Consider the following 14,398-nt stretch of genomic DNA (forward strand, 5'->3'; position numbering starts at 1 on the left):
AGAATACAGAAAGTGTTTTCAAATGAGACTTAAACACAGGGGGAGCCTGCCTGACACGTGGTAACTCATTCCACAGTTTTGGACCTGCACCCTGTCACCTCTGAATTTAAAACGAGTGCCTGAGCTGGAACCAATAAAAGCATCTGGTCTGCTGACCTCAGAATGCTGTGGGGCATATGGCTGCGGCAGATCAGCGAGATAGCAGGGGGCAGAACTGTTCAGATTTAAATAAAGTCAGGTCTCGTAAATGAGTCCCCGAGGCTCAATGGGATTAACCTGTATAAATAAAGTTTGAACGAATGGGGGGAAAAAGGGGTATGGGGCAGATTTGTCACAGGGGGCTTGTCTGCATGTTTATGACTGGCCCTCCTTTTTCTTGCTCCATGGCAGAGAGAAAAGTACTGTGAATGAAGCTTGCATTTTTTACTACCTCCTCTCAAACATTTGAAACCATCGGCCATTTTTTGACATCCAAGCTGCTCGCCACTTTGACACTCAAGTTGTCACATGCAGCCGCCTCCGTCCGCTGCGTGTTGGCTCAATAAAAAAGTAAACAGCTGGCTCGGGTAACTTTAACTCGGCGTTTACCCGAACGCCCTTACTGAGAAATCTCTGCTCTGATTGGCCGAGCCGTCCAAACAGACGCCCCCGCCGCAGCCAATAGCGTTCCGCCCTTTAGTCACATGGTTTGCGTGTCTTGCACGTGCGCTCCAGTACCGCTCTCTATTACTAGAGTGGGTGTTCATTTTCAATGCGGAGTCGGCTGTAGAGCATCTTGTTGTGGGACGATATTTGTGACGTTTTTAGGTACTTCTAAAGCTCCAGGTGAGTGAACATGGCCGAGCAGAGATGTAAAGACAGTAAAGATGAAATAACGAGGTGTTTTTTTAGGGTTTGGGTCATTAAAACACGAAAGGACGGTGAGCTGATGCAACATTTTCACTGCGCAGTTCTGGTTTTTGTTGGGGTAACCTATTAGCATATCATGTGAACATAACCTCGCTTAGCTCTTGCTTCTATTTACAAATAGTCCATCACCTTACTCTTTTTTTTTTTCCTTACTTTTCCAAGCCTGTAGATATTAACTGTAGGCAACAAATACAATGAAGTCGGTTAATTTGTTCAATTGATCTGTTCAGTTCTCAACCATGTCTTGTAAAAGGAAAGCAAATGAATTAAAAGTCGCACGTCATGGGCGGCAACAACCGTTTGATAGCTTGTTTTTTTGTTGTAATTTTTATTATAGTCAAATCCACATTTAGCTATATTCTGCAAAACATCTAAAACTCTCTTAAATTTGATCTCATTAAGATAACTAGTGGAAATTACTGAGTATTTTTCTTAAATAAACCGGTTGTAATTTGTTTTAATCAGGCAATGATAACAGCTGTTGCAAAGTGTTTTACTGCACACTTATGGTAGGTTTTTGCATATTTATGCCAAGTTTTAATCATAATGTTAGATGATGAGTGTCTACTTTTTTTTATATTTTATTTCTGAGGACACCGTTCTTGCATTTTTGCCAACAATTTACTCTGCCTTGGTCAAGGTTTCTTTATTGTCATACACATAGTGGAACGAAGTTGTGTACACACAGTCCCAGTTACATCCAACAAAAGCATATATTGTAAAAAAAAAAAAAAATACTAATAAGATCTAAGGTATGAGCTAAGAAGTACACTAAATTAAGAATACGCTAAGCACTAGTAGTACAAAAACAATACAATGGTTTATTTCTCCTTTCTTTACAAAACATAAAAGTTCGATAGGTAAAAAAAATCAACTAAGTTTCACTCTGGTCATCTTTTTTTTTTTGTTGTTGAGACGCTTCGCCCTTCATCCAAAGGACTTCATCAATCCGAGATTGTTTTGATTCAGATTTTTTTTTTACCTGGATGATTGAGCATGAACTTTGATGTTTTGAACCACTTTGGTTATAGCTGCCTCAAAAGAGTTGACGGGGGAGAGGGCAGCCCCCAGGAACCATCTTCTCACCGTCACACTATAGTTGGTCCACTATGTGAGTGTGCTGCTTGTGGGAATTTTGTTGTGGCTCCTCAGATTGATGAAGTCCTTTTTGGATGAAGGGCGAAACGTCTCAACAATAAAAAAGAAACCGTCCAAATGACCTGGCTGAACTTTATTGGATTTCTCCTTTTCTTCTGTTGCAGTTAAAGCTCCTTCTTTGGTTGACTGAGTCCATTTTAACTCTTCAACTTGTCTAAATCTGCAGGGTGAACATACCAACGGTGATTAGAAACTAAGCAGATTTTTTAGTTAAATGGGTCTGATAAAGGTTTCCCTTTGTTTTATTACTGGGCTTAATGTTGCCAAGTCTGACCAGGTGATCATTTCAGCTTTATAGATTTGACTTGGCTTTGGTGTGCCTCATTAAACTCAAAAAGAGACGTTTCCCCTTTTTGTTAAACCCTCCATTTTAGTCGCCCTGCAGCCGTGCTGAATGCCTTCAGGGGGTCGGGTTTCCTTGTTGAACCCTGTAAGGTCACCACATACCACAGCCCCTTTCCCACATTTGTAGTTGTGGCAGCTTTGTAGCCTAAATCAGCAGCGGTCACAGAGTTTGTGTGAATGAATGAGAGCGCCACACCTGTCTGCTGCTTTTTGCATTCGGACAGTGGCAGGAGATCAAATAATTTACTGCCTTGTGCAAAAATAAATGAATAAATCCAAGGAAATAATCTAAGAAAGGTGGAAGTTTGTGGTCACTGAACATTCTTGGTGTTGGTTGAGTCTTGGGGTCGTCTTTTTTTTCCCCCGTCACTCCATTCATTGCTGTTTGTTTAAGAAGAAGTGCACGAACATCGTTTGAACTCACTTTGGAGCCACAGAGAGGCCTCGGCCTTGACAGATGGCCCCCGGTGTGTACTCTGCGTGTTAGTGACGGTTCGTGTGCAGCCATTTTAACTGGAAGCTACTGAGAATCGATAAACACCAGTTACATCTGAGCATTTCCAGATGAGTTTACGCAGCGGCGTTTGAGCGCTAACCTGTAAAATTGTGTGGTGCACCTTCTGAGTGGATAATATTTTGCATAAACACAGGAAAAGTATTGGGGAAGAAAGAAAAAAACCTTTTTTTAATATGAAAACATTAACAAATAGAGAAATTGCATTTGCTGCGAAAATGCAGTGCTGCTGACAAACAGCTGAAATTAGCTAAAAACATGCTGAAATGTAGCTGAAAGGCAAGAACAAGCCTGAGTTAGCAGAAAGAACACACATTTGCCGAGTTAGGTTTAAATTAGCAGAAATTAGCAAAAAAAAAAAAAAAAAAAAAAGGAAATTAGCTTATAAAAGCTGAAATTAGCAAAACTTGGCTGAAAAGTAGCTGAAAAGGCAGTGAGAAGCTTAAATTACCAGAAGGAAGTGTAAGGAGCTGAAATAGAAAATGGGAATTAGCTGAAAAAGCTAAATTTAGCACAAAACGGCTAAAAAGTTGCTGAAATAGCAGAAAAGACAAACTAGCAGAAATAAGCTGAAAGTAACATAAGCTGAAATTGGCAGAAAGGAGTTAATTAGGCTGGAAGTAGCAAAAATTACCATGAAAAACTTGATGTATCTGAAAACAGCTGAAATTTGCTCAAAAGAATGCAAAAAAAAATGAAACAAGCTTCAATTCAACATTTATTTAGACAAATAAATCACAGCTTAATCTACAAGAAGAAAGCAGAAAGAACACATTTGCCTAATTAGGCTGAAAGAAGCAGGAATGAGCACTTAAAGTGGACATTATCTGAAAAAGCTATTGGCAAAAAAAAGCTGAAAAGTAGCTTAAAAAGCAGGAAGAAGCTTAAATTACCAGAAGAAAGTGGAGAGAGCACATTTTTGCTGAATTAGGCTTTAAAAAAGATTAAATGAGTGCCAAAAATGCGGAATTAGCTGAAAAAGCTAAGATTAGCATGAAACCACTAAAAAGTAGCTGAAATTTTAGGGAAAAAAAAGGTTAAACTTGCATAAATACGCTAAAATTAGCAGAAAGAAGTTAGAAGAAACATAAAAATGTTGTAGTTAGCAGAATGAATCTTAAAGGATGACAAAACAACTGAAAAACCCCAGCTGAAATGAGCTGAAAGTAGTTGGAAAAAGTTTACATTTGCACAAGGAAGCTGAAAGAAGCTGAAGCAGAACAAAATGTGAAAGGAGCAGTAAAAGGCTGTATACGCATCTAAAGATTTGAAGGATGTAAAATGAGCTCAATTCATTTTCTAAGAGTAAAAAAATGGCAGAAAAGGTTAAATATTTCAAAAAGCTAAAGTTGCACCAAAAGTCCTAACCCCTTTCTCCTGGACGAGCTGAACGTTTTGATTAATGATTTGTTGAAATGGCACAAAAATTGTGCAACGTGAAAGCTGCTGGAAAACGTACAGAAGAAAAATGGATCACGATAGTGTGAATGCTTCATAAACATTCCCACTGTCCTAAAAAGATGCATATCGCCCAAACTGTTCACTACTTTTTGACCGAGTATCAATTATTTTATTGTTGACGATATCCACATTATAAAGATGATTAGTGTTTGATCATAAACGTGGATACAGGAGCACGCCTGCAGATTTGTGTTGATCTCACTGCGATTTTAAAATCTTTACTAAGAACATTCTGAGCATTAATTCTGTGACTGTGTATCTCTGACGTCTTGAACACAGTTTTTGTTTTTATGCTGTTGATTGACTGATGCAACTCCCACTGCAGCTTGCATCAGTTACGCTCACTGTCTTCACAAATCCTCCGTCAAAACAAACTTCCCCCAACTGAACTTGTTTGCGTCACGATGACGAGGCGATCGGCGATGAACGCCTGCGGAAAAGAAACCAAGGGAGGAGTAACCTCACCTGTGCCAAAGTAGGAGTGAGCTTTTTTTTTTTTTTCCAATTGTTTGTGCTGTAGTGACTCAGCATTAACGGGAACTGTTTAGTGTTTGCAACTGATTTTATGACCTCACGTGTTGATGTACGTAAATACGTTTAATGGGAACTTCTGTGTTTTTGTCTCCATGCACACACACTGTTACACTTTCATCTAAACCTTTAAGAAAGTTGGAAACTCTGACCGGTGGAGCTTTATTTTATTCGGGTCAGGTAATTAAAGTTTTATAGAGGCTTTAAGAAGGCTGTAGCTTCCTAAACAGTTTTGTTGGCTTACTTTTTGACATTTCTTCCTTCTAACCTTCGCATTTAACTTTTTGGTTCCTTAACTCCACAAGTTAGTTTTTGGTTCCCTAAGTTTATCACAAATATAACTAAATACCAGCATTGCAAATGCATTTTCTTTTTCTTAAATAAAGCGTTAGTGTAGTAACATTAACCCTTGTATCTTCATAGAGGCTTAACGATAGGCTGTTGTAGTTGCAGATCATTAGAGCCGATGGAACTCTACGGTTCTGAAGCTGATTAGAACTAAACTGTTCTTCTCATCCTGAACATTTCATTACATTGTTGACCTTGTGTGAACCTGCATATGACAAATGAACAAACATAACTCAGTGGGGGGTACCACAGGGATCCATCCTCGGTCCTCTTCTCTTTTCTTTATACCTGCTGCTACTAGATGCTATTTTTCGTAAACACGGCATACCTTTTCATTTTTACGCCGATGACTGCCAAATTTACTCTCCTTGAAGCACACTGGTGCACACTAACCTCTTCTTGACTGCCTGGCTGACATCAGGGACTGGATGGCTTTGCATAAGATGATAAAAGTCATGTTGTTTCCACCTGAAGGCACAATCGGGAACCACTGTATCAACCTTCCCTCTCTAGCCCCTTAGAGAAACAAGTAGTCACTAACCTGGGAGTGAAAATAGACCCTAGATTGTTAGATCCTGTTTTTTATTTCTCAGTTGAGGCGACTGTCTAAATTGAAGCCCATACTGTCCAAAAGTAATCTTGAAACAATAATACATGCTTTCATAACACCCAGGCTTGATTTCTACAATGCTCTGTTTTTTTTTAATCAGTCAGACCTCCATTGCACGTTTACAACTGGTTCAAAATGCTGCAGCACAATTTTTTTTTTACGGGTATGTTACTGGTACGGGCAAAAGAGAACACATCACTCCAGTTCTGGCCTCCCTTCACTGGCTCCTGGTTCACTTTCGAATTCATTTAAAAATCCTTCCGTATGTTGTTAAATCTCTGAACAGTTCTGACCACTCCTATCTCGCTGATCTGCTGCAGCCATATGTCCCACAGCGCTCTCTGAGGTCAGCGGACCAGATACTTTTATTGGTTCCAGGCACTTGTTTTACGCTCAGAGGTTACACCTTCTCTGTTGCAAGTCCAAAACTGTGGTATGAGTTACCACTGCATGTCAGACGGGCTCCCTCTCTCTGTTTTGAAGTCTCGTTTAAAAATTCTCTTTTACTCCCTGACTTTTGACACTGTGTGAGCTGATTTTAACTCGTCTGTATTTGTTAGCCATTTAGTTCTTATCTTTACCTCTTTGTGATTTATGTACTTTTTGCTATGGTTGGCCTTGTTGCCTTTTTTAAAGTGCTTTGTAAATAAAGTGGTATGGTATAACTCGATGGTTTGAGGATGCTATCAAAGATAATGGCTGGAATGCTAGGCCTTTAATTTATGACAGATTTTGTTGACGTGAGACCAGGCCTTGCTTATCATTATCTAGATAAAGTACTGCTAACTTTCAATTGCATAATGCTGTTTCCTGTTATTCTGCAGGGTAAGCCATGCCGTCTGTTCCTTCATCCAAAGAAACTGTTGTCAAAAACCCTGTGTGCCCGCACACTGCCAAGCTGCACAACCACGGCAACGGAGACACCAAGATCCAGGAGGGCTCGTTTCCAATCAATGGAGTTGAAAAGCTGACCGTGGTAGAGAGCCAGGAAGGCTTGAACAGAACCAATCAGATCAGCACAAAGAGCACAAGTCCTGATAGGAAATGGATCCGACCAGACCATCCCAGCCGCTGCACATGGAGCTTGGAAGCCTCCAAGACCGACTCCCCTCATGCACAAATTCCCAGGTAAGAATTGTGTTTGCATTTATTTATTTTTGAGATAAAAATTGGATCGTCTTTATTAAACCAGTAAAAGTCTATGGGAAATGAAATGTAAACTAAACTAGAGAAATTGCATTTCCTGTGAAAATGCAGTGTGACTGCTTATTGTTGAAGAACTTGCTGAAAAACAGCTGAAATTGGCTAAAAACATGCTGAAATGTAGCTGAAATTGATGAACAAGCCTAACTTGGCAGAACAAAGCAGAAAGAACACATATTTGCTGATTGACAGTAGGGTTAAATTAGCACGAAACTGGCCCAAAAAAAAAGCTGAATTTAGGGAAAAAAAAATGTCTGAAAAGGCAGAAATTATGCTTGTACTACCAAAAGGAAGTGGAAGAAGAAATGTGGAAATGGCTGAAAAAGCTAAATTTAGCACAATTTTCTTCTCATTTCTTAAACAACCATGTCGAAAGACATTGTATTGTCGTCGAAAAGATGTCAGTCTGTTTGAGAAGGTTCAAATCATTGGCATGCATCAAGCAGAGAAAACATCTAAGGAGATTGCAGAATCTACTAAAATTGCGTTAAGAACTGTCAAACGCATTATTCAAAACTGGAAGGATAGTGGGGACCCATCGTCTTTGAGGAAAAAATGTGGCCGGAAAAAAAATTCTGAATGATTGTGATCGGCGATCACTTAAACGTTTGGTGAAATCAAACTGAAGAAAAACAACAGTAGCACCCAGGGCTATGTTTAATAGTGAAAGTAAGAGCATTTCCACATGTACAATGTGAAGGGAACTCAAGGGATTGGGACTGAACTGATGTGTAGCCTTAAGAAAACCACTAATCGGTGAGACTTAAGGCTCCAGTATACTGCCGCGTATGTCCGTTCACGCGTACGTACACGTGTACGGTATGCAGAGGGTTCAGATATGATACTCCAGCGTACACCCCTAGCAGCTGCAGAGCACCTTCACAGACAAGGGGTGTTTACCTTCGGGACAAATTGAGGTCGCCGATTGGTCATTTGCTGACACGCCTATTGGATTGATTGACAGGTCGGAAAAAAGAAAAAAAAACGAGCGCTGACGGCCTCCGCCGCAGCGGTGTTCTGTGTTTATATGTTGTTAATAAAAATATCTAAAAACAAAAAAAAACCAGAGCGCTGGCTCTACAGCCCACACATCAGACCAGCCCACCAGGAAATCTCCAGACCCTCCCGCAGCCACACTGGACCTGAGTTTAATTCGCTCGTGACAAATTCCTCCATTTCTCACCATTTCAGTCATGGCATCAACGGAGGAGGAAGAGATCACTGCCTCTTGGCAAAAAAACAAAAGTAAAGGCCAGATCAGGGATGAAGAAGGGGAATTTAATACATTGGTGTCGCATACAAAACAGTCCGTCGCTGGGCAGTTTATTGTGCGACACCGCGTACGCGTATGCGTATGCGGTCGTAAAAATTTGAGCTTTGCACGGAGGGTACGCTGGGGGGGTACGCACGTACCTCTGCATACGTACGTGCATACCTCTGCGTATGGACGTACGCGGCAGTATACTGGGGGCTTAACTGGAAAAAAGGCTTCAGTTTGCTAGAGAGCATAAAGATTGGACTCTGGAGCAATGGAAGAAGGTCATGTGGTCTGATGAGTCCAGATTTACCCTGTTCCAGAGTGATGGGTGCATCAGGGTAATAAGAGAGGCAGGTGAAGTGATGCACCCATCATGCCTAGTCATCAATCTTGGTGAAAAATGAATGCAACACTGGATGGAAATAGATCTTGTGACATTTATTGAAACAATGACAGTGAATGCATGCCGTAATCAAAGCTAAAGGCGGTCCAACAAAACATTAGTGTGTGACCTGTTTTTGTTTGGTGATGACATTTTTTTTTGGGGGGGGGGGGGGGTAGTAACAAACAAATACAGCTGAAAAATAGCTAAAAGACAGCAGGAAGCTTAAATTACCAGAAAGAAGTGGAAAGAGCACATTTTTGCTGAATTAGGCTGAAAAAATTTGAAATGCATTTTACAAAATGTGGAATTAGCTGAAAAAGCTTAAATTAGCATAAAAAGCTGTATAGTAGCTGAAATGGTAGAAAAAGCTGAGATTTTGCAGAAAGAATCTGAAAAGAGCACAAAACGGCTGAAAAATGAGCTGAAAGTAGCTGAAAAAAATGTTTGAGTTTGCACAAGGAAGCTGAAAGAAGCTGAACCAGAAGAAAATGTGAAAGGAGCAGTAAAAGGTTGTAAATAGAGCTGAAGATTTGAAGGATGTAAAACGAGCTCAATTCATTTTCTATGAGGGGAAAAAAACAGCAGAAAAGGCTAAATATTTCAAAAAGCTCAAGTTGCACCAATACCACAAGTCATAGCAGGATTGTCCTGAATGAGCTGAACGTTTTGATAAATGATTTGTTGAAATGTCACAAAAATAGTGGAACGAGAAAGATGCTGAAAAACGTACGGAAGAAAAATGGATCACAATTCAGTTCAGTTTGTTTATATAGCGCCAAGTCACAACAGAAGTCGTCTCAGGGCACTGAACAGAAACATTCACACGAGTGAGACAGGCAGAAACAAGTATTCTGTCCTCGTTGTATTATAATCCAGACGTTTACGCCTTCTTTTTGCTAAAACTTGTATTTATTTTTCCCATTTGCTCCTCCCAGGGAGGCCACTCCTATCATCCTTCCAAACATCCTGCACAGGATCGGGGATACTCCCCTGGTACGAATCAACAAGATCCCCAAAGCGTTTGGACTCAAATGTGAAATATGTGAGTCATTCGTATTATCAAGCAGAGACATCTGTAAAACAGTGTAAATATGAGGTTGTTGGGGTGTGTGTGTTTTTGTTACTTCTATGAAACTAAAGAAAGTGTTACCATATTTAGGCTCATAAAAATCATTTGGAACAATTTTTGTCGTCGTTCCGCATGTGTGCAGTGGCCAAGTGTGAGTTCTTCAATGCTGGAGGAAGCGTTAAGGACCGGATCAGCCTTCGCATGGTAGAGGACGCTGAGAGAGCTGGGATTCTCAAGCCTGGAGACACGATTATAGAGCCCACCTCTGGAAACACCGGTAACTCTGCATGCGTTTGTGCTGACGTCTTCCTGTGTGGAAATGCGTTTCAAGGCATGTCTAGTGTTGTTTTCAAGCAGCGGGGGGTATAAAACCTGTTCCTGTGTGGCCTCAGGTATCGGACTGGCTCTGGCTGCAGCTGTAAAAGGCTACCGTTGCATCATCGTCATGCCTGAGAAAATGAGCATGGAAAAGGTGAGTTCTTTGTAACGTTCTAACCACATCTCTCCAAAAGGAATAATTCAGATTTTATGATGTGGATTCTGTGGAAGGTTTATGAACAGTTAGTATCTTTCAGGGAGTTTACCCCCTGGTTTACTCCAGAGCTAGCTGACCTCCTGCACAGGAGAGATCATCTTTGGGCCACAGCAAGAAAATCTGGCTCAGACACTGATTGGTTGAGTTTTCGACAGATGAGGAATAAATGCACAACTGCTGTTAAAGCAGCAAAACGCAACTATTTCTTATCTCAGACTTCCAAAAATCTAAATGACCCTAACAGATTCTGGAAAACAATTAAATCTCTCTCAGGCACCCCCCAATCATCTGACCTCCCATCACAACTTCTCATTAACTCTGTTCCTGTGTCAAATAAGCACGAGATCCTGAACTGTTTCAACAAACATTTTGTTGCTTCTGGTTCTTTATTTGACACAGTTACTAATGGAAGATCAGCCACTTCACTTAATAACCAAACTTCTACAAATCAAATCCCTCCAAGTCAATCCTCAGTTAATCACACCTTCTCTTTTTCTCCATTCTCAGTCAGTGAGGTCAATAAACTGTTAAAAGATCTTGACCCTAAAAAATCTGCAGGTCCAGATGAACTTCCACCTCATTTCTTAAGGCTGGCTGCTCATATCATCACAGTCCCTGTGACCCACATCTTCAATCTCTCCATAAGACAAAACTCCATCCCAGACACTTGGAAAACAGCCTTTGTTCTTCCTTTGCTGAAGGGAGGAGACCCCACCTCACTGAACAACTATCGACCAATCTCTAAACTCTGCATTTTAGCCAAGGTTCTAGAAAAACTGATAAACTCTCAAATCAAAAATTACCTGGACTCATTTAACATCTTACCTCCACATCAATCTGGTTTCAGGAAACAACACAGCACAACCACTGCTTCACTGAAGGTTCTTAATGACGTTGTTGAAGCACTGGATGCTAAAGATTATTGTGCTGCACTTTTCTTAGACCTGTCTAAAGCTTTTGACACTGTGGATCATAACATCTTGTGTCATAAACTCTCAGAAATTGGTTTCTCAGATCACACTATTGGTTGGTTCTCTAACTATCTTTCAGACCGGAGGCAATGTGTTCAACATAATGGTACTTCCTCCAGTTATTTAACATTCAACAATGGTGTACCACAAGGCTCAGTCTTAGGACCCACCCTCTTTACAATCTACATACATAATGTAGGCAAAAACATCCCTAATGCATCCATACATTTCTATGCTGACGACACAGTTGTTTATTGTCGAGCTAAAACAGTTGCTAAGGCTTTCCAGCTTTTGAAATCTGCATTTAACTACATCCAGACTGATTTGTTTCGCCTCAAACTTGTCCTAAATGCCGAAAAAACCAAAGGGATGCTTTTTTCAAATAGGAAGTTGGTCCCAGCAGTTCTTCCTCCGATTTTATCCTCAAATGGTGTCCCCATTGAGTTTGTTGATTCCTATAAGTATTTGGGTATCTTGGTCGACTCACATCTCTCTTTTAAGCTCCATGTGGAAAACTTGGTAAAGAAACTGAAAGTTAAACTGGGTTTCTTTTTCAGAAACAAATCCTGTCTAACCCTGAATGCTAGAAAACGCCTTGTATCTGTGACTTTCCTTCCCTCAATTGATTTTGGTGATATTATTTACATGAACGCTCCTACAAGAACCCTGCAGATGTTGGATGCTGTCTATCATGGTGCACTGAGATTCATAACTGGCTGTGATTATCGTACCCACCACTGCACTCTGTATTCATTGGTTAACTGGACATCATTAACTTCACGTAGACTCTCTCACTGGTACATTTTCATCTTTAAATCACTTCTTGGTCTGCTGCCTTCATACATCTCCTCCTACATGTCTCTGCGTGAGTGCAGCTACGGAGTGCGCTCTCAGGGCATTATTACCTGCAGTGTTCCCTCAGTGAGGACTGAACTAGGCAAAAGGGCCTTCTCCTACTCCGCTCCTGTTTCCTGGAATATCTTACAAAAAGATTTGAAGCTCTCGACCTTGACCTCTCTAAGTGGCTTTAAGAATCTGTTGGACTCCTGGCAGGGTCCAATGCAGACATGTTCCTGTTTTTAGTTTTCTACATTTGTCTTGGAATCTAGCTGTTTTTTGTTTTGTTACCTTTTTCCTTTTAGCCATCCTATTTGTTAAAAAAAAAAAAAAAACTGCTTATTGTTGTTGCTGTTGTCCGTTGTTGTCATCTTTCTTTGTTGAAATCAGGTCTCTCTTGTAAATGAGTCCTCGAGGCTCAATGGGATTTACCTGTATAAATAAAGGTTGATTGATCTTACCAGTTGTAGCCTTTTTGAATCTGTTTGAAAGCATTACAGTTAGGCATGTCACGGTAACAAATTTTGCTGGGTGATTAATTGTCTCAGTAATTATTGAGATAAACAATAATATTGTTTAAAATTTGACAATAATTAGTAATTATTGTCAAATTTAAGAAGAAACGTTGGTCAATTTTTGGGTGTAGTATCTTTTTTGACCACTGTATGGCAGTATAAGGCTGTTTGAACCGAAGGATGGATAGTGAGGGAGCGAGTAGCGTGTCAAGAAAAATGGGAGGGACGCCCCTTGACGTGACATGGGCTGTCTCCTTGTTTTTTGGTTCTCAAAATGGCGGACGCTCGGTGTAGTTTGAGCTCTTTAGCATAGCATTTTTCACTCAAAGCATTTAATGAATCAGTAAACAAGTTCTCGGCTTCTTTTTGCAGATAAAAAAAAACTTTAGATGAAGGCACAGGTTTCAACCATGAATTTTGGAGCTTTGACAAGACGGGGGGTTTTTTTCTCCCCTGAGGTCAGCCTGTTAGCTTAGCTCCTAGCTTAGCTGCTTTTAATGATACAAAAACGTAATTTTGGATTGTCAAAACAGATTTTAAAGAGAAAGGGAGTGGTCAATGAAGCACTAGAGTTGAGCCTTTTGTCATCCAGTGTCTTCAGTAGAAAGAGAGACATGAAGAAACGATAAAGCTGATAAATGATAATTATCGACCTCATTTTCATTTATCATGCGATTTAATTGATTCAGGTCGTTTTCACACTAGATAGTCCGGTAGACTCAGTTCGGTTCGGGACCAATATTCATGAGCTTTTGTTTACATTTGAACTGGTGCGTTTGCATTCACACTGCACTGTGCAGTTGAGTCAACCTGTTGAACCAACCTATTCCCCCGCTCGCCTGTGGGGGCGCTGCACCAAGAACTACTGAAAGAAATGACACAAAAACCTCTGAAGACACGTCTTCTTCTTCTTCTGTAAATAAAAATAAAATGAAGTGGCATCAAGTTTTAGGAGTTATATTTAGTCATTTTTCAAAAATGGATTTAGCATGAGCAGAAGATGAGACAGAAGACCATGGAGAATATTGTTTTTTCACACAAGGCAGCTGACGGCTCCATATGAGGTCAGAGAAATGCGTGTTTGTTTACCCTGTAGAGCGGGTACGGTCTGTTTGCATTCACACTGCACTCGAACCGCGCTGGAGTTCTCTTCTACCAGACCGAGACCTAGGTTTTAGCCCGGGCCAGAGTTCGCCTTTTTGTTCCATGACAGAGTTCGATGGCGCGTTCACACCTACCCAAACGAACCGGACTTTCTAGGAAAACGAGCTAGAGTTCGATTAAAGTGGACTAAACGGGGCTAGTGTGAATGCACCCTTATTGTTTATTGTGACAGGCCAAATAACAATATTACTGCCAGAAATGCCCCAGGCTGCACTGGAAGTGCTTCTGCTAGTTGCGTTTTCAAATTACCATTCTTATGTAAATGTAATAAAAAGTGGACAATGGTGTAAAAGTTTGTAAATTACAGTTCAAATGAATTTGAATCTTGTTGGAAAGAAATTTAGTTTGCTCGTGTACAATCTTACTTTGAAAAACCATGAAAGAGCGATTCCACAAAAGTTGAACCGCGAAGTAGGAGGGACTACTGTAATTCCAATCATTCCTCACTTACTCATAGTGTTGTGTTCAAGACCACCTAACCCGAGACCAAGTCAAGACCAAGACCATATTGTACCGAGTCAAGACCAAGACTTTTAGGGTCCGAGACCAAAGCCTCCAAATACAATAAATAAAATATAACATTTT

At 40.4% G+C, this 14,398-nt stretch overlaps 1 protein-coding gene across 1 annotated transcript in view; it reads left to right on the forward strand.

Moving 5' to 3' along the window:
- The first annotated feature begins 731 nt into the window (after positions 1 to 731).
- The window catches only part of LOC119428945 (cystathionine beta-synthase), a 26,350-nt gene continuing 12,683 nt past the window's right edge, over positions 732 to 14,398 (forward strand). Inside the window, exons 1-5 of the mRNA XM_037696652.1 lie at positions 732 to 825; positions 6,701 to 7,004; positions 9,658 to 9,764; positions 9,934 to 10,068; positions 10,184 to 10,263. Of these exons, the coding sequence (XP_037552580.1) occupies positions 6,709 to 7,004; positions 9,658 to 9,764; positions 9,934 to 10,068; positions 10,184 to 10,263 (618 nt within the window). The 5' untranslated portion in view covers positions 732 to 825; positions 6,701 to 6,708. The remainder of the gene's footprint in view (positions 826 to 6,700; positions 7,005 to 9,657; positions 9,765 to 9,933; positions 10,069 to 10,183; positions 10,264 to 14,398) is intronic.

This window comes from Nematolebias whitei, chromosome 23 (assembly GCF_014905685.2).
Source record: "Nematolebias whitei isolate Nwh7 chromosome 23, NemWhi1, whole genome shotgun sequence".
NCBI classification, from domain to species: domain Eukaryota; kingdom Metazoa; phylum Chordata; class Actinopteri; order Cyprinodontiformes; family Rivulidae; genus Nematolebias; species Nematolebias whitei.